A 26,427-nucleotide genomic window follows, 5' to 3' on the forward strand; every position below is an offset into this window, starting at 1 on the left:
CTCCAATTGATAAAAAAGTTGGAGATTGTCTAAAAGCAGCTCAGGAAGCAAACAGGCCAAACTACAAAGTCGTGTGGCACTTGCAGGAAAGGGCATGCCTGAGAAAGGGACCAGAAATACCCACTTTAGTCCACAGTGGTGCATTAGAAAATAGATACATAAATGTGAAGGAGGGGGAAGACTGAGGCTCACGCGCCACCCTCAACCCCACTGTACACACCCATAGGAGTGGCCCAGAGCCCACCAAACAGGACTTTACTCCAGACACTGCTCAATGCATTGGTTTGAAGTATGTTGGTGTATGTTGTGATTCTGCTGTATATAATTTGTTTCTTTAAGGAAAGAAAAGAAGTTAAAAAATAAACAGCAGCGTTTCACAATAGATATATATCATGTAACAGAGCTCACACCTTTTATTCTTGCTGAGCTTTGGTCAGCACCCTTTTCTGAAAGCAGTCATTTTGCATAGCAGTTAATCTCAATCACACTCATGGTCGATTAGATAGTTTCAAATCTGATTTAAAAAATAATAAAATCCAGCTACAGATGTCCTATGCGTAGAAATATGTTAGGCAGTTTTTTACACATTGTTTTACAAGCTGGTTTGCTGGTCTGAATTAAAATGGAAAGAAAAGGGGGAAAAATTTTTCCACTGCAGAAATGTGTTTCCATTATGGAGCTATCCATGAGGTACATTTTGATTCCAAAGTTTCCTAATCTCAGAGCTACCAGTCTGTTTTTTAGCAGGGGATACAAATAACAGCAGAAGTGCAAGTCTGTGCCAAAAGAACTTCCCATCTAAGGAACACATACACAACCCAAACTGGTTGTTTCTGGCAGCATGGACTTTGTGACTTTGTCCAAAGAAAGACAACAAAGCTGATGAAGGATGTGGAGCACAAGTCCTGTGAGGAGCAGCTGAGGGAGCTGGGGCTCCTCAGCCTGCAAGGGGCTTAGGGATGACCTTACCACTCTCTACAACTCCCTGGAAGGAGGTTGTAGCCAGGTGGGGTCAGGCTCTTCTCCCAGACAAACAGCAATAGGACATGGGCTTCAGCTGTGGGAGACTTAGGCTGGACTGTAGGAGGAAATTCTTCACAGAAAAGGTGGTTAGACAGTGGAATGGGCTGCCTGGGAAGGTGGCCAAGTCACCATCACTGGAGGTGTTCAAGGAAGACTGGATGTGGTACTCAGTGCCATGGTGTGGCTGACAGAGTGGTGTTTGGTCATAGGCTGGACTCAATCTCAGAGGTCTTTTCCAACCTCATCGATTCTGTAATACTGTGCCAGGCAGAGAGTTTGCTGATGTCCCCCAGTTTTCCTGGATATTTAAACTCCCAGGGCAAACACTTTGCGTACTTGAACACCTTGGTGTCGCTGTGCTCACTGCAGCACTCAGCCCCTGCAGCTGGGTTCACGTGCTGTGCGCGTGCCCCATGTCCCTGCAGACCTCACCCTCACAGCCACTGCCATCTCACATGCACCTTCAGAAAGGAGAACTGCACAGTCCAAAACAGCCCAATTTCAAGCTTTCTTAGATTCCCAAACCACATATTCCAGTTCAAAATCTTACCCAGTGTACATTTGCACCATTTTTCTTCAGCTGTCTCAAGGGATTTGCCAAACGGATACCGAAATTTCTTGCTCTTATAAGAGAATCACGTATATGTCACACTTGGAGATCAATATATTTAAATCAGATTTAGTGAGCTTAAATTTGACAGAATTGCCATTCCTTCTTTTTTTTTTTTAATATGGTATGATCATTGGCATCTGTCTTAGCTTTTAATCTGTTTTAAACTTTATTGGCATAGTCATATGAGGTAAGTAAATATTTTTTTCATGAGCCTATAAAACATTATTAGTTTATTTTTTCATCGTGTCAGGTTGGATAAGTATCTCACAGTGCCTGTACATCTTCATGAGGATTTTATTATTTATTTTGATTTAGACTAAACTAAAATGAAGACCTGTGCCAAAGCCCTGAGCTTTTTTGACAGTCTTTAAAATATACAGTAATAAAATTGAATTACCAGGCTCCCTCGGTGATTTCCAGATGGCAATACACTGGTAACAGCAGAGAAACCACAAGAGCTTTAGCCCCCTTTCTTCTGCCCCAGCATTGCAGCCCACAAATCCTTTTTACCTCTCCCATTGCAAAGCAAAAGGGCCAGAGGACAGTGGCAATGGGGCAAGTAAAAATGGGATCCAGTCATCAAAATAATAGCCTTGCCCATTCTTAAATGTCAGAGGGGAATGTGAACTTTATAGGCTGGTGCTGGACTTTACAATTTTTGAGAAACAATAGCTCCAGAATAGATGATTTAGTATTTTACCCACACAGAGAATTAACACCGATTATCTTCAGTAATGCATCAATTATGTTGTAATTAATTCTCTAATTTACTTATACAGAGTTAATATCTCTGTGTAAACTACCTTGATGTGAATTAGGAACACCACAAAGTACACAGTTTATCCCAGAACTGAGGGGAGAAGAGCCTACATAGCTTTGTTTCCCAGCTGATGAATCCTGAGTGCTCCAGAGTAGACAGTTCTTACTGAGGACACTTTATTATATACCTCATGTTTTGTCCAGTTGAAATAACCTCAACTATATCTGTCCAGCTTTATAAACCAGTCAAAACAGATAAACTGCTTTATTTGAATTTATTAAATGCCAAAAGAGCCAATAACAAAGGAAGATGTTGTCCTGCATGGAAACATTTGCATGACCTTGCCTTTGTACAGCCAGCCAATGTCCCTGTCATCCAAAGGAGAATGACATAACCTGCACAGCAAACTCAGAAGAGTGCAGTGTTTTATCAACATGGAGCAAAGCTGATCTGAGACCTCAAAATGCATTGCTCCTGCAGTCTTTGCTAGCAAAGTCTTTATGACTTTGGGGCAATATTCAGTTGCAAAGAAGTGAAAAATTTATTTTTGTCCTTGAAAGCAACTCTTGTACCTATGAAGGAGGTGACTAACCTTGCTAGCCACCTATGGATGGCACCACTCTTGATGCAGAGTAACCTTTTGGACTGGTTGTGATGTGTGAGCTTGATCCATTACAATTACTGTGTTGTCAAAAACAATGGTAATTGTAGGGGCTTGGTAATTGCAGGACTGAGCCCACAGTCCTACAAATAAATGGGGTGGAGACAGAGAGTAAGCAAATGAAGCAAACAGAGCTAAACACATCCATGGCAAACACAACATCCTTTTTGGGTAAGAGGTGCATCCTGCCCACTTCCACACCTGCTCCTCCAGCTCTCCTCACAGAATACACTGGGAAATGCCCTTTTCCAGGAATTAGAGTTTCTTCAATGCAAAGATAATACATTCAGAAGAACCCAGAAAGGAAATGAGGATTCTCCCTCTGTCCCTCAGCAGGTCCTGAAGCAAAAGGGAAGACTTCCCCTTCAGAGTTCAGCAATACCCATTGATGACATCAACAGGTAAAGCAGGCCAACAGAATCCAAATCACTCCTGCTACAATTGAAGTAGAGAAACTGTGCTCTGGACACTGTCATTATTTAACTAAGGAGATTTGATTATCCAATAGTTAAACAGTCCCAGGGCCAGCAGACAGTTGTCCCTTTTTAACTCTTGTCCCTGTGCCATGTGCAGAACACCTGGAGGGGGCTGGGCCACCACTGATCTGCAGGACAGAGGTGGAGATTCCACAGCTGAGGCAGCTGCCTCCTCTCGAGGGCTGGGGAGGCCAGGGAGGTGTGGGACACCCGGCCCACTTGGCTTCCCTGGGGTAAAATAAGGAGACTGCTGGGCTACCCTGCATTGCATCGGTACCAGGTGGTGGCAGACCAAGGAGCTGTAATGAGCTCTCTGTGATTTCCCTTTTCCACTAAATCTCCCCTCCTTTCTCCATGGCATCCCAGAAGTGAAAGTCATCAAACACACAAGCCACCATCACAGTTGGAAAAACACTGGTATGCAACTTCAGTAAATATAACTCGGTTGTAGCAAAAAAATTGAAAACAGAGAAATGACATAAAAAGAATGTACATTATTTTAAATTGCAATTTTTATATGTTCACTTTTATGGCCTCACTCTTTAAAATAAATCCCGGACCTGATTTACTTTAATAAAAGTTTAATTTCACATCTTGGTTTCAGTTCTGTACTCTTAATTTATTCTATGGCCAGCCCTCTGACAGGAAAAGAGCTAGAGCAGCTGGGGAATTTTACAGACAGGTTATATTCGAGTCACTCTAATACAGTGGTTAAAAGAAAATTCAATTGCATCTTCCACTGTAGAAGAATGGTTTTGCCTTTCATTTTTTCATATGTATTGTTTTGAAGTAGTAGCAAATGGAAATGGAGCCATTTTTCACACCTGAAACTCTTAAACAAATGCATCAACATTTCACAGTCACATTTCAAAGTCAACAGCAGTGGCAGACAACAGGCCAGACCCAGAGCTCATAATACACAAGTGACCCCCACAGCACCAGGGAAGCCTCCTGCTTTCAGAAGCCTCAGCATACCAAGCAAAATTTGAATTATCTTTCTTTTAACTGAAAATTGCCAAGTGATTTCAGAGCACAAAGGCAACTATCAATTACCCACCTTGCTCCACAGCTGAGCAGTTGCTGACCTCAAGCTCATTGAACAGCACACATTAACAAAGCCGGGTTGGATACATATGGGCTGGCTGCTTGTAAACAAGGGCACAACATGACTTGCTGAATGGTATCAGAAGTAACTAACACAACTGCACACAAGTGAAATTTCCTCTTTAAGCCATTGGAGAGTCACAGGTCACTCTCACATTTAAATGCTGCCTCAACGAAACACAAGCAAAGGCCGAGAGATGCCCGGGGCCGCACCTGGGGGAGGCCGGGCCGCACACAGCCACGCTCAGGGCTCCCCGCTCTCCCGGCCTGAAACAAGGAGCCCCCGCAGTCCCTTTCCGAGGGGCTGCCTCATGCGGCTTCATCTTGGCCCAGGGAGGGGAGCCCTCGCTGCTCTGCCATCGCCTCAGAGCCTCCGGGACCGCAGGGCATCCTCAAGGCACCCTGTCCAGCCACGGGCGGCCGCGCCACCGACCTCCATCCCCGGCCCGCACCAGCCATCGGCCTCAAGCCCACGCGTTACTGCCAATACGCAGCCATGGAGGCAAAACCATCACCAGCATCCTCATAAGCGTGTGCTCTTACCTGGCGGAGGAGTGCGTGCCAGGCCCTGCCCGGTGCGATCAGCAGCGCTGCTGTAACGAGCCGGGGCCGCCCCTCACACGGCCCGAACCGCCACCGGCCCCGGGCCGGCACCAGCGCACAGCTGAGACCTGTTACTGTCATTAGGGATGGGCACGCATTGGCGGGAAAGGGCCAAACCGCCTTTCAAACCGCAGCGATTTCTGACCTCCTCCTCCTCCTCCTCCGTTTAACCAGCCGTGGCGGAGGAAGGAGCTGAGGGTGCCCCGCTGGCTGCCAGGACGGGCAGCGGGTGCGGGTGGCAAGCGTGCCATGCCCCAGGCAGGTGAGATTGGCTCGGGCAGGGCTGGAAATCGTGTAAGGACAAAACTGCCTCTCTCAGGATAGAGTACACATAGAGCAAGAGAAGTGTATTTGGAATAAAATGGCAGGAGTTTGCAGATGCAAAAAACGAAAATAGCCCTTATGAGACAACTACATTTTCCGTGTGTCAGACACCCACACAGCCCACCCTGGCAGGAGATCAACAAACCTCTGCTGTCTCGGCACACGACTCCCCAGCTTCCTGGGAAGTCGACACACACAAACATCCTGTTTCTGAAGAGTTTATGTGCAAGCCATGAGCAAGTCCTATCCTTCAGACCCACAGTAGAGGCACAACATCACACTTATGATGTGAGATGCCAAGATTCAACAGGAACATGCAGCTCTGCATGCAGGGGGGAAGAGATGCAAACAACTGCATCTGGACACTAGTCCCCGTGTTCATAAACCTGCTCAGCTCCCTCTCAGGGAATCTGCACTTAACTCCAGTGATGGGTACTTGTGCGCTGGCTGCTGATGGTCTTGCTCATTACTACAGTGTCCCTGCGATTGCTAACTCATCACTAATGTGGCATTCACCAGGTTCCCTACCCAGCTACTCACAGCTGGTTTTAACTTTGCTCTGACTGGTCTACAGCTGTAGCATATCAGTGGTTTTAAACAAAAGAAAACCAAAGCGACCCTATTGTTCTTCTTTCTTCATTTGTTTTTGGAAGGGAAAATCAGCCTATGTTTTCTGCAAGAGCAGCAAGGATAATTTTGGTTTTAGTAGTGTAAATCATGCAGTGACAGAGGTGAGGAGCAAGGACCCAAAGCGCTGAAGCATGGCTGAGCAGGCAGCCCACAAAGGTTCAGCTGTAAACACCTACTCGAGCCCTGATATGCATGGAAGTCTTCCATGAACTACTGAAAAGAACAGGAAATAAAATTATGTTTTATTCGTGTGTGCAGAGCAGCACACAGGTCTACAAATGAAGAGATAGTGATTCCCTCTCATCAGCCTTAAAAAAAGTACTAAATTGTAACCAAGGCAGCAGATTTGCTACCATCTGAAATTTATCATTTCTCTATAGCAACCAGGTCCCTTCTGCCTGGCTCTTGCTGCCAGATGTTCATTTCACTGTAATTTAGCCATACCCACAAGACACTGGCTTGCCCTGCCCTTGCTCTGTTTTCCTCATTAGCAATTTTCTTTGCTTCCAGGTCATGATTTCATTAGCAGTAAGTCATACAACAGCCAGGTGAAGTTGTACAAAGAAGTTTTTATGAAGCGTGCTGGGGGGCTGTGCTGCCTTGCTGAAGTTTGCAGAGGGACAGCCTCTGTGTTCCAGGGTGTGATGCTAAACCTCTGTGCTGCACAGGAGTAAGGACCTTCTTGAGAGCCTTTCTCCACTGCCCCTTGGGCCACTGTCACTCATCTCCTCCGCGTGAAACAGTAAACCCAGCACCGTCAGCCACAAGCTGGATAACAACAAGGACTACTCCACCCTTGTAAAACTCCAGCAACATCCTCCAACATCTTTTCTCTTTGGCCTTGTCTCTCCCTAGTCCCTTTTCACAGCTTCTTCTTGTTCTCTGTTTTTAATGCTTTAAAGGGATCTCGCCTCTTTAGGAGAAGGCTACCAGTCACAATCCCTAACTTTGAGACACTTCTGCATGAATAAACTGAGCTCTGATGAGCACAATTTCAAGGAGGCCATTGGCTTCTATTCTTCATCTTCCTGCACTAGAATGTGCTGACCTGTAAAACTGAGCACAAGGGAGAATTTAGGCATAACACAGTTATTACAAGCCTGAACAGAGAAAAACAAAATCTTCATTTTTTATGAAAATCTTAAATTAAAAAAAAAAAAGCTTGACGGAAAGAACAGCATTTCCCTGTACTTCTAGAAGCAACAGTACTAAGAAGGTAAATTTGCCTTGCGGCTTACCCACTTACCGAAGTATTGCATTCAGCTCACCCACATCTTGCTTTCTAACATTAGCCAGATTTACTTTCCTTAATAACCAGCTTTTATGGCCTCATCTCTAGATGTATTTACCCAGCTGCTATGTATTTGCTAGGTGAGCATGTGTGTCACTTCATGTTTCTGAAGGGTTTTTAAGCCTTGCCTCTGGGCAGTCAGGATTTCCTGCTCTGCGGCGGCAGGAACAGAGCGAGACAGGAAACAGTGCTGCTGCCACGGGCTGTGAGGGAGGAAGGTCAGCCTGGGTTTGCACCTTCTCATTACTACCACAGCCTCAGGACTGAGTCTAGTCAAGAACTGAACTTACCAAATTGCCCTTTTATGCTGAACTGAAAGCATAAAGTGCTTTCTACTTAATCTGAGTACGTAACATCAGTGATATTCCTTGCCTTTAAAATACTTTGGGTATCGTGTGGGTGAGCCAGCACTGACTGATGCAATGGCAGTGCAGGATGATATCCACACGCTCAGTGTCCATGTCACTCATAGGAACAGAGCCAAGCCCTTCCAGCAGCCTGAAATGGGAGCAGTTGTATCATGACCCTGTCTGGAGACCATCCATTTTATATTTTGCTGTACAGAAGCATTGTGGGAAGTCAGCCAGACAAGCCAGATGATATTGAACAGCAGAGCTGGGACAATCATTTTACATTCTTCATTATTTAAAAATAGAGTTTGCAAGTATAATTTTTAAACAAAAACATTTTTTCATGTATTTCCCAATTTGATCTGAAGTTTTAGAAGCATCAGCCTAAACTTTACATGATTCAAGTCACATAATTGAATTTTGTCCATCATCTTTTAGCACACACACAAATCCACTGCTGTGGTCAACACTTCTGTTTTATCCTTTAGAAGGCTGCTATGATACTTTGCAGTACTACAACAAATACATAATTTAGAAGCTGCTATGGTCCCCATTTTGGGGGGAGAAAATACTACTGCATTACCACTACCATGAAGGTGGGAACAGGCAGAGTGCTGCTCAGATATCAATGTTATACTGGAAATTATGAAGTCAATTGAAATTTAGATTTATTCTGAATCAAAATGAAAGATTAATAAAGTTTCCCTTTAAAAAAATCAATGTTTTGTTTTTCCAAAGTGCAAAAACAAATTCATAAATGAAACATTTCACAGGATTTCAGTAAAGGTACATATTATTGCAATCTGTATCGTTAAATAGTGCAAATAACAGTACAATTTAAAATATTGTAGCCCCATTTTTGAAATGGAATCCTTAATTTCAAACTAACAGCACTAGTAATTTTCAGAGACAGCACAGCAAACATCTTTGAACAGTATTTTTGACCACCTTTGCCCTTTGAGCAAAGCAGACCTTAAAGCTGACACTGAAAAAAGCAGCCACCTGACCTGCCAATTCTGGTCTCCATAGAGAGACTGAGGAAAGACATCAATTCATGTTAAAGGTAATGTGGAATTCAAAGTCAGTGTTGGGACTATAAAACCATAAACAGTGAGCCTGTAGTATTTACACAGCTGTGAGTTCAGATCCAACTTCTTATAAAATTTATGTATTTCAAACAAAGAGAACACTGATGGGGTCTGGCTGTCATACTGAGACAAGTATATCATCATCTAAAATCTCCTTCAGATTGAGACTCACTGGATCCAAGTAAAAATACTGCATTTTAATGCTGTTAATAGAAGGAAAACACAAATGCTTGATGACGAGGTAGTCTCCTTCCTGTGAGCAAGCACACACAAAAATTTGGATCATATTGAGCAATTGTCATAGTTCAACACGGTGAACCATGTCATTAGTTCTTCTGTCCCCTGCACACTTTGACTTTTGCAGGTTTTGTGCAATGTGTTAAGACTGAATAACAGTGCTAACACAAGACAATGCAACATTTCTTAAAAGCAACATGTGATTTCAGCAAGTTTGGTTTAAAAGGCACAAAATCTTTATAGCAATGATGCAGGTAACTGAGAAATATTGCTTCTGCCCACATGTGATGCATTGCTGCATGCAGAACTTTAACAGATTCAGGACCTGTAACAAGGAGGTTACATGAGAGATGAGCACAGCAGCAGGAAATTATTTACCTATTGCAACAGCTCAATACAACAGGGCTTTGAAATATGGGGAAGATAAGTAAGACAAGGTCTGCTTCTGTATTATATTGAAAGAGCTTTCAAATAGCAGCTGAACATGGTCCCCATCCTGCCCTGACCAAAGAGGTGAAATTCTGACCCAAATAGCCTGGTGTTGTTTTGCCCTTCCTTCCCTGAAATTCTGTCTTTCCTGTTGTGCTTTACATGAGACACAAAAACCCAGCTCCTATTATCATAGATTTATAAATTCAGTCTCTTCTCTCCCAGCACGTGCCAAAGCTTTCCTAATAGTTTTCCTTAGGTAAGAGTTCATCACCAAATTAAAATGAAGTAATATGACAAGTTAGTAGAATATATTTGTTTAGTTTCATCACAAAAAACACATACTGGTTTAGGCTGATTTTATTAATAATATAAGGTTCTGTAATCTCTTAACATTACAACTGAAGCTTTACAGTTAATCTCACACTAAAATGACAAACACTGTTTGGCTTTATTTTCAGAAAATTAAATTACAACCTTGATAAACATACATTTCCAAGACAGAGAAGCAATGTGTTTTCTGGATTTCAGTGCTAATGTATCCCTGCCTTTGAAATTGGTTTCAGTTAATTAACATTGCTACGGAAGAACTATTTGGCCTGGCCTCTGTTCACAGCTGTAAGGCAAAGATGACATCTCTAACTTAACCATTGTAATGTAAGTCAAATCAAGACATGTTTTTCTTTGACTGTAAGATTTAGAGCCTGGATCAGCTTTTAACAGATTTGCTTCTTTTCCCTCCAAACTTTTATAAAGGTCTCTCTAATGTAAACATATTTTACAGTCAAGCCACAGTCACTCCCTGTACCTTTCCTCATTCAAAGGGAGCAGAAACTGTGTAATTGGAAGTTATTACAAGCTTAATTAAATCTGCTTGTAACTTATGTATGGCCAGAATACTCAAGCAAATGCAAAAGTTTTGTTATGCACCAGCACTTCTAATCTGCATGGATCAAACTCCATCTCTGAACAGGCTGCAGCTACAAGAAGTGAAGTCTGTAGAAAGAAAGTAGAGCATACAGAAGGAAGAGTGGTGGAAGACCACAGTATTAGAGACAGTAAGATTTCCTTTAAATGGTGAATGATCTCTATCTAGGTCTTCTGAACTTGCATTACATTTTTTTCTATTTTCATTAGCAATGTGAAATTAAAGACAGTAATACATATGTTTCAACTGCAGTTTCAACTAAGCTCTGACCAGTTCATAAGATAATATTTAGGAAGACAGCAATATTCATTACATTTAGTGTTAATTTCTTCCTCAGACATATATCCAGTGACGGTCATTTGGGACCCTTGGAGCCTGTTATTTCACCTTCCCATAAGACAACTGACATACAGTAAAAATCTTTACTGCATTTTAAATCACTTCAGAAGTCAGTGGCTATGTAAAGGCTAGAGAGTGTAAGGAGTTTTTACCTTTTAACTGTGTACTTACAATACAAAAAAGGATGAGGAAACCATAGTCAGAAAATTAAAAAATGAGACGGATGTTGCAGAGCTGTGTTGTACTGTAGTCAAAATCTTAAGAGATCAGTATTACTAAGCTATAACTACTTGTTCTACTCTGTGCTGTCATTCTGCATAAAAGCTTCACATGCTTTCCTTCAAAATTAATTCTTCATAGTTACATAAACTTTCATTGAGGCACATAAACACCCTTCATATTTACCAGCTTCTAGAAAAGTCTCCACTGGGGAGTGGCACAAGTCATGAGCAAGAGGCCAGCCGTGGCCAGGGAGTCCCCACGAGCAGAGCAGCTGAGGTGAGGCAGTCCCTGCACAGCCCTGCACAGAGCCACTCCCCCAGACACCTCTGTGCACTTAAGGAACACTTAACCACAGTGCAAAGGCTCCGTTTCCCACAACAGACTACCCCCACTGTTTTGGTTACTGCTGAAATACCAACCCCGGGGACAAGGAAAAATAATATATTTTTATACTGAAATGTTGTGAAATAAAGACCATTCAAAATAATTCCAGCTGCATTAACAATATCACATGAACATTCAGTCTTATGACCAGCAGATCATAAAAGAGTTTTCTTCAATTACCTTGACAGCATGCAGTTTAAAGTTATGGTCTGAGTGTCCATGTTTTTCAATCATTTGAACTGTAGCATTGAAATTAATCTTAGAACAAGTTCAGAGTTGTCTGATATGCAGTATCTTTTCAAGCATTTTATATTTTTTGGTATATTACTAAAACTGAAAGTTAATTAGAGAGTATTCTAAAATAGTTTAAAAACAAAAAGGCAATTTATTTTTCTCCTCGTTAAGGGCACTACCAATACAAAAGGTGTCCAAACTGACACTACAGAGATGTGAAGCAGTTGACTAGAGACAGAGTCCTCAAAGGATAGTCTGTATTTTTTCTATCTTATGCATATACATTAATTATCAAAAAGTTGGATAATTTGCTTTAAGAAAGAACCCACCTTAAAAATGGATCATGAGTATTGACAAATATTTTGTTTATTTTACTGATTACGACTCAAGTTTCAATGTAAAAATGCTTACTCTCACATGATACTGATCAAGAAAATATTTCATTTTCATAAAGTTCCATGGACAGTTAAAATAGTGGCTACTTGTGAAGTAAATAAATGATTCATAAAGGCCATAGGAAACTGTACAAAACTTAAATGGGAAATCTCACTTCCAGGATGACAGTAGGTTGTCCATTTAAGTGTTTTATTAAACTGTTGTGACTGTTTCAAAAGACAGTGCTGGGCAGTTTCATCTGAGTAACTGAAAAAGATATTTTGCATCTGTGCAAAACAAACAACGGGAACAAAACCCATACACACTAGGACTGAAGTACAGATGAACACAAAATTTTGTTACAAACCTGTTTTCAACATACAGTGAGAAATGTCCATTGTACAAAACTTAGTGACTGACCTACAATTAATTTAAGATTATCCCAGCAATGCAAATACAACTCAGAACAGCTCAATTGTGTAAGATTTTCCAGTAGTATTACAGTGAGAGACTACTGAATTTTTAGTAGTTTGACTTACACTGTCTCTTTTGATGAAAGCCTATATTTATAGTATAAGTATTTGCTGGTTACAAGTCTGTTACATACTTAATGCAGTACAGGGAGGTACTCCTTGGTGTTCTCTCATCTGTCTCAGCAGCTTTCCTTTAGCAAGAGGCTGGGCTGTGCAGCTGCATCTGTAGAAAACACTGTTGTCAGTCTTTGTCCTCCTGGCGGGGGATGCTTTAAGTAAGAAACATCTGGCAGTATCCAGCACTGAAAATACTGTCAGCTGTGCTGCCTAGCCCAACTTGGAAACCCAGATTTGCATTTCCTGGTTAGTACTTTATGCCCAGTAGGTTGGAACATTGTTAAGTAAAAGTCCATAAACATTAACAGTGATGTTTACACTTTATTGGGGGAAGGGGGAAGGGAGTAGCAAAAATCAATGTAAGTTACTAGTTTTGAAAGTTTAGTCTATGTTATATTTGATTACTGGGATATCAATACAATGAAAGTGGAGGAATTTCAACAGTAATTTTTAATTTTTAGTACATCATTTGTGCAGGGCTTTATAAAAGATTTTTGTTTCCAAAGATGTTATTGGGGTCCACATATTCTTTAACAGATCTCAGCATTCCCATGCCAACATCAGAGATGCTCTCCTTCATCCAGCGCTTCCGCAATTTGCCTACTGGAAAAACAAAAACAAAGTGTTTCAATATACGGCAGGATTCTAGGAGCCAATCAATCTTGTGACCATGAATGAATAAACACTGTGTGATAAATGCTTTTATTCAAAAATGAGAAATGTTTTGCTTTATTTGATTTATTGAGCCCACCAGACTATCAAGCTCATTAAGCTCAGCATACTCCCAGAGGAAGACTGTGTTCCACACTGTCTACTTTCTTTAGAAACTATGAAATTTAGATGAAGCTTAGGCTGAAATCACATGTTCTATTAAGACAAGGAATCAGTAGTAAGTTTTAAAAAGCCACAAACTAATTTTAAGTTATAAACTGTAGAGGAGATTACTAAAAAGCAGAACCCCATATTTTTTGATTACTTTAAAGTGAAAACATAACTCGATAATCAAGCTTAAAGCAGTATTGGTTTAAATAGCAAAAAATGTTTATATGAAGAAGACTTAATATTTAATTTAAAAACTTCTATGCTGGCTGGTAATTGCTCAATACCACTACACAAGAGCTTTGTTTCGCATGTAAAAATGGCTATTCACAAAAAACACCAAATACAAACAAAGCTGAAACAATCTTTTAAGAACTCATTTTACTACATTCTCACAATAGTCCTGTTAAATGGCCAAGTGTTCACATGCTAATTAACCAAATCATCAACTCTGATTAACAGATCATTCAAAACTGAGGACATTTTTTTCATTAAACACGCCTTAGCATTAAACTTGCCAGCCTGAAACACAAGCCATTTGTTAGTATCAAAAGACATAGTAAAGGTTTGAGAAACAGAAGCTTTAAGAGTATCTGAAGCTAAATTCAAGCTATCTTTTGTGCCCTGTTTCATGGTAACCATCAAACTGTCATCAGAATAATAAATTACTGGGACACCTCTGGAGAACAGAGTATATTTATACCTTTAGGAATACAAGCCAGTCACAATGCCAACAGAAAAAGCAAATAATGTGAGACAGAATGAAACCTGCAGTTTGCTAGAAAATGACTATTAGCAGCATGTGTGTCAAGATCAAAGATCACAACTAAAGGACAAAAAGAATGTCATGTGGTACAAACCCTGGCTGTATTTTGCAGCCCCAGCTCAAGAAAGAATCTCCATCTGTGACTATACTGTCACTACAATGTGACTGTCTGAGCACACTGACGTGGTCAAATTCAATCTGTTAAAACTTTAACACTGCTACAAAACACCTGAATTGTGGATGTGGCTTGACCATCCCCTTAAGTCACTCACACTGGCTCTTACCCAAGCAGCTGAAGAACAGTCATTACTATTCTCAACTGTTATCTGTAATATAGTTTCAGTGAATGTGTTCTGTGGTTATGGATGTAATTGTCCTGAAAAGACTGCAAACAACTGCTCCAACAAGATGGAGCACATTAGAATCACAGCAGGATGCCCAACAGCTAGCATGCCTGCCTCTTTTACACCTCCAGTAATAATGCAATTCCACAAGGAACTGAACTACTGTCTGAACAGCACCAAACAGTCGTTGCATATTTAATGAAGTCGCTCACCAAGTGCTGGAAAACAGAAGGTGCTTGGAGTGCATCATTAGTTCTGTCAAAGTGATAATTTACACATCTATCTTGTCAAATTTTCTATGGTTTATACTTTCGCAATAATAAATCTAACATACATCTGATTAGTGAACTGGAAACAAAAAAAGCTGTACTACAGTTACCAGCAGTCCTTCACAAACATGCTCAACAAAAAGATTTTAACCCCTTGGTAACAGCAATGTTGATCCCCTGCTCCTACTGTTCATGCCAATAAAACATCCGTGGAATTTTCAACTACTCAAGTTACACATTAGAGTTAAAAAGCCTTGAAGCACTCTCTCCTAATTCTAAGCTGGTCCATCAGATAAAATGGAAAACAGACCAAGAGAAGGAAAGGCTCTGTGAAAATGAGAGCAGCACTTCAAAAGGTCTATATAAAGTTTCACTTCAGGTTAGTGCTGTGCTATGCATTTTCTGGTGCTTCTCCTCCACAGCACAAGCCAAATGGCTTCACGGATGAGAAAAGGAAAAGAGGAAGAAAATGCCATAATAGTTAAAGATGTTAGTGTGAACATAAAAATAATTCTAAGTGACAAAGTTGCCTACCTCCACTCTAAGCCTAGCTAAAGAACAGCTTTGTGCTCAAGGAAGCCTCAACTTCCCACCAACAAGATCTCAGTTGGGCCTGATCTTATCACAGACTACAGAAAACCAACTTCCCATTTCTAGCCTAAAGGAAGTAGACTTTTCAGTTTTAGCTCTATGTTTATGTGTTTGTAGTAGCTTAGCACAGCAAGTTACTACTTGTGCACTCAGCCATACACACCATCAGATGCACAATCCCTGTGCCCCAACTGGAAACAAACACAGCCCGTCCTTCTTGCATCTTCTCCCTCTGAAGACACTTAATCTTGCATCTGTAAAGAAGATGGAGCCAGGCTCTGCTTGGTGGTGCCAAGCAGAAGTCCAAGAGGCAACAGGCACAAGAAATTCCATCTAAGCATAAGGAATAATTTATTTACTGTTCAGGTGCCCAAGCACTGGAACAGATTGCCCAGAGAGGGAGTGGAGATATTCAAGAACCTTCTGGATGCCACCCTGTGCAATAGTGCTCTAGGATGGCCCTGTCTGAGCAGGGAAATTGGATGAAAATGACCCATTGTGGGCCCTTGCAACCTCACCCATTCTGTGATCCAAGATGAGGTACAAGAGAATCTGTCTTCAAGTTTCACAGATGGCAAGTGGCCTGTTCCTGAAGTGTGCTGAGCAGTCTAATAGTGCCTTAAAACATTCACTGCTAGGAAGCCAGAAACCTCCAATCTGAACCCCAGCCTATTACACTGAGTACAAACCCCACAGCATGGCAGGGAGCCTACTTCTCACAAGGTACTTCAGATCAGAAAGCCAAGGAGCTTGTTCAGTAGCAACTCCAAAGACAGTCCAGCACCAACTTTATTTTAGCTTTTTATCTATCATTCTAGTCCACATATGAAAGAGAAATATGTGAACTCGCTAAGTAACTTTTCCCCAGCTCTGATACTGCTCCATGTTGGTTTCATTGGAAAAGTTCATCTTTCCATTGTCCTTTTTCACTTGCACATCTCTGAAAATGCATCTGGATGGCTACAAATGGAGTGAGCAAACAGCAGGCAGCAATTGGTATTCTCACTTTTGGAATATGAAGTACCAGGGAACACATGAACAGTTCTGTAAGAAAAGTTTTCATGTAGTTGATTGATTTCAGGAATTACTCTACACCCATGCAGAACAGATTTATAGCACTGTGTTGTCCCAGTGGAAATAGGTTCTGATGGCACTGCACATGGCTCTGGACTTCTCTGCTCCAGCCCTTTCAACTCAAAGAGTCGGATCCTGCATAACAACAGCTTTGCAACAGGAGCAGCAGTGACAGGTCCTAAGAAGGATGAGGCTCATGCAGCTGCTGCTCTTCCTGAAGCTAGCTGTCCCTCCAGAAAGCAGCTCTCTGCCCTTACAGTCTGCTAAACGTGCTATTACTCTTCCAGGGAGAACTCTGTAATACTGAGAAAGGTCAGTGCATTAATGTAAAACATGGCAGCACTGGAGGATATTGGACCAGTGTACACCAAGTCTACTGCATAATTAACACCTCACTACCATAACACTTGGCATATTTTCACTTGGTATCTTAACAGCTGAAATAATACTTTCAAGTTTGCTGGTGATGAATCAGGAGGTCCTTTCCTTTTTTAATTTTTTTTGAAAAGGCACTGAAGACGACTATTCTATTAAGACTTCCAACAGACCAAGGAGGAAAATACAACTGTGTTATTGTATTATTTCACATGAGGTTACTCCATGTCTAACAAATGTATCAGTTTCAACTCATTCTAATGAGTAGAACAAGCTCTAGTATGCTTAACCCAAGGGAAGATTTTTTTTCCTCTGTGTAGAAGAGACAAGAATGTGTTTGTGCTCAACTCCCCCTCATAAAAGAACTTTATCATTTCAGATTCTGTAGTTTGTGTGAGTTAATTATTGCAGTGTATTAGCCACAGCCTCTTAATGCCAAAGAATTGCAATGTCAAATATGTAATTGAATGCAAACAAGGTGTAAGGTTTGTTTTTCCCTTTGTTTTGTTTTAGGGGTTTTGCTTTTGTTTTTAGTGTTGTGGGATTTTTTTCTTATTTTTTGTTTTCCTACATAAACTGCCATTGATACTATAGCTAAACCTATGCATCACAGGCTACATGGTTAACCTTTATTCTAATCAGCTGTCTAGGAAGTAGAAGAAAATTAGTTCTATTATGTTAAGTGGCTAAATGGGGCTATTTTCCTCAACCCCACAATTTGATAATTGTTTCCTGAAGCAACCAGTTGTAGTTAAAACAGTGCCTCAAAGGGAAGCAATGTATCATTACTTTTTACACTGCTTAGTTTTACATGGTCCTTAGCTTGGTAATATGAAAGGGATCAGGTACAAATCCAACCTTGTCCCTTTCTGATGGTGTACCCCAAAGGGGCTATAGTTGTATTTATACACCAGTCATACCTAATGGTGCTTCCTCAGCACATTATTTCATGTGTACAAAAAAAAGGCATGTTTGATAAAAGAATTCAAGTGTGACACATCATATGGATGTTTTAAGGGCTTGCCAAAATGATTAGAATAATTATTTATTTGAACTTGAACTTATATCTACAAGAAAATGTCACTCCTAATGCTGCTTTTTAAATGCTAAGTTTCTAAACACTATCTATGGCTCTCTACCAAACTTACAAGACTCTCAAATCTAAATCTAAATCCCAGTGCCCAGAAAGAAGGATCAAAGCTGTGCAATGTCCCTTTCTGAGCATAGGACACAGTCAAGACAGGGTGACAACTATAATGGGGGGTGGGGGAAGGAAGATTTATCCACAGTAAAGTCCTTCTGAAGCTACTCTTCAGAAAGTTAAAAGTTATTTCAGTTCTCACTGTGCACCTACCTGCAGTTGGTACTTCCCCAGATGTAAATTTATACATTTACACAACTCAAACTGTCATACATGACCATTTCTTCACTCAAGGAGTATATGAACATTGACTTAAGCAGGCTTTGTATTTCCTATAGCCTCAAGTCCCAGACTACATCTGTTTTCTTTGATACACAAACCCAGAGTTAAAATAGCTCCATTTATCACAGTGTGATTGTAGGCAGACAAATCAGCCTGTCTGTTTCCAGATAGTGAAAACAGCTGTTATTAATCACAATTACAAGACAAACACCAAAGGAAATTGCACCAGTACTTTCTTTTACCCTACACAATAGACCAGTCAGTGCTAAGAGTTATAAGGCTTGAAGGTCAGTATATAAAACTGACAATATTAGGCTAATTTTCAGCACCACATCTAAGCACTGGAAAAAAATTAATCTTGAATATTAAACACAATGAACTGCCAGACAAAACCACTCAAAGTGGAAAATATATATCAGTATCAGAGGCAGTCATGCATACAACAGGAGCTTACAAAGTCAAACAGAAATCCAGTTTTCATAGCTGTGGAGTCACAAGGTTCAAGCATGCAAGGGTTTGAAAATGCTATATAATTTTTTTTTTCTTGTTTAACACATGTGGTAAGCAAGGTTTTACATGGTGAGGGCAAATACATCCAAATGTGTGACAAGCTCCAGCTGCATGTGAGTTGGATGGAATGCTAGTCACAGTAAAACAGAGTGCCACAGCAGGGAAGGCATGAGAGTACATCAAGGGGGTAATCCCACATCCAGTGTGTGAGAACTGACAGGTCCACTACACCACCATGTTAAAGATTTAATCAAGGACTGTAAGAGCATATCAAACACAAACTACTGAAACCTTTTCACTCATGTTATTACCTACACATCCCTCAATATCCTGATACTGCTAAAGCAGAGTCCATTTCAGTTTCCATCACAAAACAAGATGCCTGAAAACAGCCCTAGTTAAAAGTTTAAGTTCCCTTCAAGATTAGAAAGTAACTGACATGTTTTAAAGCACAGCTTCTGCCCTTTAATTTTTTGCCCCACACAGAGCTTTTAGAATTACAATTTTTTTTTCTAGTTTTAAACCACTACACTTCTTTGCTCTTTTATCTGTGACAGGGCAATGCCCCAAGAGAGCAGAGAGAAGAAATATATGAAAATAATAATTTTCAAGAAGGTAGCTGCACAAATCACACTGACATCACAAGTCTTCCTGACATCCAAGGTTATAACATTATATAGAGTGCATGCAATCAAATTAGATTACCCATGTATGTGGGAAAAGCATATATAAAGCATCAGGTATAGGAAGTATTGCTTATACATGACATTGGTTCTTAATATTAAAGCATAAAATATCTTGTGGAGATTCTAGTACAGATTCTAGTAACACAAGCAATCCCCAAACTCCAAGAGAGGAAACTAGGCAACTAGAACTTATCAGATAGCGGGCCAGTAAAGTCAACACTTACATAACATCAATTGTGCAACAAATGGTAGATTGCAACATAGTCCAGTTCAAAGTCACTGGCTCTTTTATTCAGACACTTGGTCTAAGTGCTCTGGAATTTGGGCAAACAGCATTCACAAAGCCACAAGGGACACAAAACTGTTAAAACTTTGAAAGTCACATTTGAAGTTTTAGTAACTGAATATATATATCTACAGAACAATCAGTAAAACTTGTTTAAGACAACCTGATCAAACTGGAAAAAGAGTGAGAAGTTTCTAGATAAAATGCCAGGAGATCTCCTTCCTCCCTCAGCCCTCCCCCAGTAATTTCAGTTAATGCCATGAAATATTTTTCAGAATTCTACTACAAACTATTTTATGTACTCATGAATACTTAGCAGTATCAAAGAGACTAACTTTAGACTGAGAACATTACCTCCATGGTGATGTGAAAGACTTCCTCCATTGGCAAGTATTTCTTCTCTAGCAGCCCTCTAAATTTGAAAGAGATGGTATTTATTCAACAGCAATTGCACAAGACTTTTGGATTTCATGAAATGCTTGCTATTGCACTCATACACACAGGTATATGAAAAGTTTCTGAAGTCATTAGGGTGCATTATGTAGGTAAACATTATAGTTCAACCCTGCAGATAAAGGTAAGTAAGAGTCTTCTAAATAAACATCAAAACCATGATATTTCAAATGGCATCTCTTGTAACAAATGTACTACTCAAGAATAGAGTATTCTGGATCACTTTCCCGTTGCCAAAACTTAAATATCCAGTGACTGGGATGCTCATTTGGAAGATGATTAAGTATCAAAAAAGAAGTCTGAAAATAGGCTCGTCAGAGCAAGTCAAGATTCTTATTCAGATCAGAGTTCAACCCAGATTTCCAATATCCTGGTTGAGGCAGTGAGGTACTTTACAACAGACAACCTTTTCATGGGTGCAGTTTGTGGCAGAAAACAGAATTTAGTTTTTTATGTTGAGAATGTTCACGTTGTAGAATATTCCCATTCACTTCTGAATAATTAGAGAGCTTAGAAGGTGTAAACAATGAAAGCTTTTCTAAGCCCAAGCACTACATGTTTTCTTTTCTAAGAGTGTACTCTTTTAAGAATAATATATATAGCTGCAGCTGTGCAGTTAAGAGAGTTTTTTTCAGTCTGCCATACAGTACATATACTTGGTCAGCAAACTCACTTTGCTAGGTTAAATTTAGTTACTACAATGGAAAATGTGCATTCATGTCATCAGACAAACCAATTCCAATAAAAGAAATATCTAGATATAGGTAAGTTTCATTAAATAAATACTCAAGTATTACATTCTTCAGTGCCCTATATGCAACAGCATGGAAGCCTCTGAACTTGTAGATAAAACTTTGCATCCACTTGCCAAATTCAAGAGAAATTTCTAAAGAATAAGCATGAAAAGAATGATATCCCAGTTTTAAATACTATTTCTCTACAGTCCTATTAGCAATTTTCTGGTGCTGAAGTTTGAGCTAAGAACCAGAATGTAGGACAAAAAGCAGTTTGGCTATAGTCCTTCTAAGAATTGCATCTTGAAGGTAACAAGGGCATTTGTTTCATCTAACTAGTCATGTTCAGTGTTTCATCAGCCAAGTGTTACAGCAGAAGTATTGCAGAGCTGCTTGGCCAATGCTGAAGCAGCTTACAACTGGTCTAACAGACTGGACTTAGAGCAACGCTTATCTCAGCCTAACAGAAAAGGCATGAGACAGTACCATTCCTTATTCTCTACATGCAGCACTATTAATAAGGTATGATCTTGTCAGTTTTACCATGCATTTTACAGACTGAGTATTAAGCAGAAGAAGTAGTTTTGTAAATGATGGAACTAAGGAAGACTAGTTTCCCATGGATTTGGGGTTTAAGGTTTGAAGCTCCTGCCATTCAAGAAACTCCAGCTCAAGCTCTTCTATACTTCAGTCAGAACTATTCATGTACTGATATCTAAAATGGTCACCTGGTAGCCTTTTCTCTATTTGATGAACTATTAACATGTACCTCTTATTACTGATAATGATCAAAGCTTTACAAACAGGCTTTTGAGATCTTTCCTGCAGAATTCAGTAAGCTTGGCCAATAGGTTCAGAACAAAATACAGGTCATCAGCTTTTCCCCCTTTAACTATTGTTTCTTTATACATTACCTCAATTTGCTCATAGACATGAATAGGATCACTAATTCCTCTGTAGTTAAAGGCAAAGTAGAAGTAGACACATGCACCTGCATCGTAAGTCTGTGTCACCCTGTTGAAGAGAACTACATTACAAACAAAGCTTTATGATATTAAGCCAACCACTATTTGACAGCATAAAATTCCTAAGATTACTTCCTATCTTACTCAAAGGGACAGCATCTTTCTTTAAAAATTTCTTCATCTTTTTTGCTCCTAATCCATGAGTGACTCAATGCTATGACTTTGAAAGTTGAAGTCCTTAAGTCATTACAATTGACTCTTATCAATTGTAAGAAGTGCTTAGGCTTGAACTCTCAACTCTTCCATGTAATCCACTTGCACGTTCAAGAGGAAGGTTAAGGCTATTAGTATTTGTAATATCATCACCAGATCTCTTGCTGAACAAAGATTCAAGAAAAATTATTTCTGTTATTGCATGGCTTACCTACAGGTGGAAAGAGGAGCAAACTGAACACCCTTTTCTTTGCATTCTCGTACTATCCTTTCCTTTACATTTCTACAAAGGTCCAAAACCCTGTAACAGGAAACACATTAATAAAAATTTCAATATTTGATTTTACATAGCTTCTAAAAAAAGAACTTCACAATCTTTTAAAAAAGCATAATCTAATACAGCATAAGAGTGCCTTCTAAAATCACTGTTAACTAGCTTAGCCTTTGTTCTAAGAATAGTTCTCATCAAGACTCCACTGCTTTTTCTGCACTTCTGTATAGCAAGTTTACTCTGAGACAGAGAACCTAAAAGCTCTTCTTCATAAGGAAGAGGTATCAACAGTATTTAAAAAAATAAGGAGATTACCTACTTCTGTATGTCTCTACTTTCTTAGCAAAATAGCCTCAAAGTTTTGGAAAAGTAGTTAACAAATACAGAAGAAATCCTGAGAACTCAAAGGTCTGGCAAACTGTACTAACACCATACCTTTGTGTTGCTGCAAGGCCAAACCTGCAGATCCCTCAGCTGGGCATTACTCTGCCAACCTGAAACACTATAATTCTAATGTGGCAATGAGCTATTAGACCTTGTTGGAAGCCATACTTGTTCTGCCTTTTTTTTTTTTAGGTTCTTCTAGAACAGATCCAGGTGCAAATAAATTGCTAGAGCAAAAGAAATCACTGTTTTCCAAATTACCATTTCTTCAGTTACACATTCTCCCACAAAGGTCTGCAGAGCTATAATTCAGATTTTGGTGTTTTACACAGATTTAGAACTACATTAAAGATTCACAGAACATAAGAGAATTTAACCATTTAGTGAATAAGAAAGTCAGCTAAATATTTTTTTCAAGTATCTGCTACCTGTCAAGAACAAGGTAATCAGTTTATGGAAGTTACATGGTCCTTATAAATCAAAGCAGAATAAGGTTTTTAAAGCATTTGCTTTGGTGGGGACAACTTAAAATACTTTCTTAAGTAAAAATTCATTGTTGTCTGAAATGAGGGGATGGCAAAAAAATTGGCGACTAAGAAGTTAGCATGCTTCAAAATCTACAAAACTAAAAGGAAGAGCACTTTCACTTTAAAATTGTCCTCAAATTTCTTCTACACTCTTAGGACATTGTGCCAATTTTCAAACAGGGGCTGAAATCTACAATTACCACTAAATTCAATAGCAAGGGTACAGGGTTGCCAGCTTAAGTCATCAGGCTTTGCATTGAATGCTGTAAAGCTTTGATTCAAATCACTTTAGATCCTATTTAAGAGATTTCAGCCTTACCAAATGGACCAGAGCATCCAAAATGATTTTGTATATTAAACTCTGTTGTGGTCAAATGTTTCTCAACCATAGCTAATAGATAAAATACTCTTAGGTAAAAGATCTCAATCTTGGGCAAAAGTTACCTTTTCAGTATTTCCCTACATTGCTGGAAAAAGAAAAAAACTTACTTAAATATATTTGATTTTTTTCATCTTCACTACAGACTAATCCCTTTGAAATACACTGCTGATCCCACACAGGTGGCTGCTCGTCCCCCACTGTAATTACTGTCACCAATGTCCTGCCTCCTAAACAGGGCAATTTCAAATTCTAAATTTGTTACAGTAAGGTAACCTAAGATGAAATACTACTGAAAGCTTGATACGCTGCATGTATAAGATTCTGGTATGTAATTTATCAGCAACTTTAGCAAGAACACAGAGCTGCAAGACTCGAGGTATGTCAGGCTGCATCCAATACATATAAGGCCTAAAAGAAGCATCCTCATGAGCAAACATGAGTTAGGAACCATTTGAATGAAATCAAGTTTTAAGAAATTCTGAAAAGTAATCAGAGTTTACCTATCCCAAGGAACAGATGTCTCAAATGATTCTCCTATTATGTAATAATCCAGGCCTAGGTCCTAATAAAAAAAGTAAGGAAATTATCAGTAACATTCAGCATCAGCATCTGGGATTCCAGTGTATGCTACACAGTTATCAGGTGAACAACTTTTTAGTTTGCAGAAGAACAGAAATTCTAATTTAGCAAAAACACCCATATGTCCCACTGACGCAAGTTTATTATTAATAGGGAAATAGGGAAGCTCTTAAAGATGACAAACATTCTGATGTCATGGCTACACTGAGATAACTTGTCAGACTGTCAGGACATCTACACTAATCAAATATTTTTATCACTATAGTACCAAGCCAAGAGTTTCACTGTGCTCATCAGTATAATACCTAGTGAAAATATTTTTGTGCAATGTAGTCACTGTCTAGATAGAAAAAAGACAAACATCTTCCCATCTGACACACAGCCTGCTGAAATAAAGGGAGATTCAGTGATTTGTCCCCAACAAATCAAACACTCAGGATGTGCATATTGTTCTGAAAAATAAAATCTCAAACAATAAGACTAAAATCTGCAGCAGTTTAGACTAAAAGTCCTTTATGCTGGAATTCTGATTTAAACCAGTCATAAGCAGATTGCCAAAGAAGAGTAAAAAGACAAGTGAGCACATGAGTATTTCAAGTACACTCCAGCCTCTGATTTCATTCACCCTGTGGATTCTTCAATCTAATCTCCCTACCCTTTATAAGAAGCTATTTTCTTAACAAGAAAATAAATTAATACTATTGCTATTCTTAACAAGAATATAAATTAATGTCTATGGTGTTTTGCAGATGGAATTCCATGAATAATCACTGCTCAGAAATGGAAGAGATACAACCTCTAGGTTGATCCTGGGTTGATACAACCTCTGAGATATCATCCAAGGCAGCCTGCACTCAGATTTCAGAGAAAGACATGTTTCTTTGAAGATGCTATGTTTTGTTACATTAATTAGCAGAAGCTGCAGCAGACAGACAAAAGCTGACCTACCCGAAGGTAAGCGATGACAAATGTCAGCATGTATCCTCTCTGTCCATTATCTTCTCCTGCTGCCAAGCCACTGCAATTTACAAGAATTTAATTAATTTTCCACCAAATTAGTCATCATTTTCTAAAATATTTATAAAATAACTTTGATTATTAAACATGTGTTCAAGTTTAGCTGCCTAAGCTGTGTTAAAGTGGTTGCTAATAGCAAGGTCTCGTCACTAGAAATCAGAAGTTACTTCAGACCAGATCTTTATTCATTTCTCTTTTCATTCCATAACCTGGAGATGAACTTCACAAAATATTTGACGTAATCTTAGAAAACAGTCTTCAAAACTCACAAAAGAGTGGAGAAACACAAGTAGACACAATATATCCTGGATATTCATTTACAGGAACATGGGTAATTACATTTCTAAGCAGGTTGAATTTGTGTACCTTTATGTGTACAACTTATGAGACCCCAAGACTTAAGATCCCCAAAGCATAAGAGATCTGAATGAATTAAAAAAAGACACAGAGTTCATAGCTCTAAAGAAAAAGGAAGCCTTGCTTTCACTAGTCTAGCAAGGATTATTGAAAGCATTTGTTTTTAACTATTGGTTTCTAAGAACAAGAAAGTGCTATGCCTCTGGAATCAGTCTTCCTACATGCTCCCATAAATCTGAGAGAGAGGTGGGTATGGGTGTGAAATCAGGCACCCTGAAGAAGCATAGAATTGAAGGATTTTATACTATAAAGCCATTAAATAGTTTAGCATTTTAAAACAGGTTAACCTATTGAAGATTTCACTAACAGCCTTAATAAAGCAGCATAGACAGCATCATCTTCTAATGCCTGTAACACAGACAAGTTTCCCCCTTACCAACACACTACCATCTTGAAATACCAAAATACATAAGTATTCATAGTTGAAGTAACAGAATGAAAGCATGATAAAAGCACAAAATTCAGAAGTTATAGCCTTGAAATGGATAAAACAGCACTTATATGTATATTTGAATAGCTGAGACTAATATTAGCAATAACAGTACACTCTTGACAAATCACGGTTTTAATGATAGTTTTAATCAACCACACTTAATCAAGGCAGAAGGAAAGAAACTGCTTGATCATTACTCAGCCTGCCATTTCAATGGGTGTTTTCTGTCCCTTTTTGGGGACAGAAAA

The 26,427-nt window shown here is 39.4% G+C and overlaps 1 protein-coding gene across 3 annotated transcripts in view; it reads right to left on the bottom strand.

The window, feature by feature from the left end:
- Positions 1-9,933: 9,933 nt before the first annotated feature.
- Positions 9,934-26,427, bottom strand: part of AGPS (alkylglycerone phosphate synthase) — a 75,465-nt gene continuing 58,971 nt past the window's right edge. For all 3 annotated transcript variants that reach the window (XM_077181376.1, XM_077181375.1, XM_054636689.2), the window contains 6 exons: positions 25,261-25,330; positions 24,234-24,295; positions 22,381-22,470; positions 21,906-22,005; positions 20,159-20,216; positions 9,934-13,264 (listed from right to left, as the gene is read on the bottom strand). In XM_077181376.1, the coding sequence (XP_077037491.1) occupies positions 13,143-13,264; positions 20,159-20,216; positions 21,906-22,005; positions 22,381-22,470; positions 24,234-24,295; positions 25,261-25,330 (502 nt within the window). In that variant the 3' untranslated portion in view covers positions 9,934-13,142. The remainder of the gene's footprint in view (positions 13,265-20,158; positions 20,217-21,905; positions 22,006-22,380; positions 22,471-24,233; positions 24,296-25,260; positions 25,331-26,427) is intronic.

The sequence above is a fragment of the Agelaius phoeniceus genome, chromosome 7, assembly GCF_051311805.1.
Source record: "Agelaius phoeniceus isolate bAgePho1 chromosome 7, bAgePho1.hap1, whole genome shotgun sequence".
NCBI classification, from domain to species: domain Eukaryota; kingdom Metazoa; phylum Chordata; class Aves; order Passeriformes; family Icteridae; genus Agelaius; species Agelaius phoeniceus.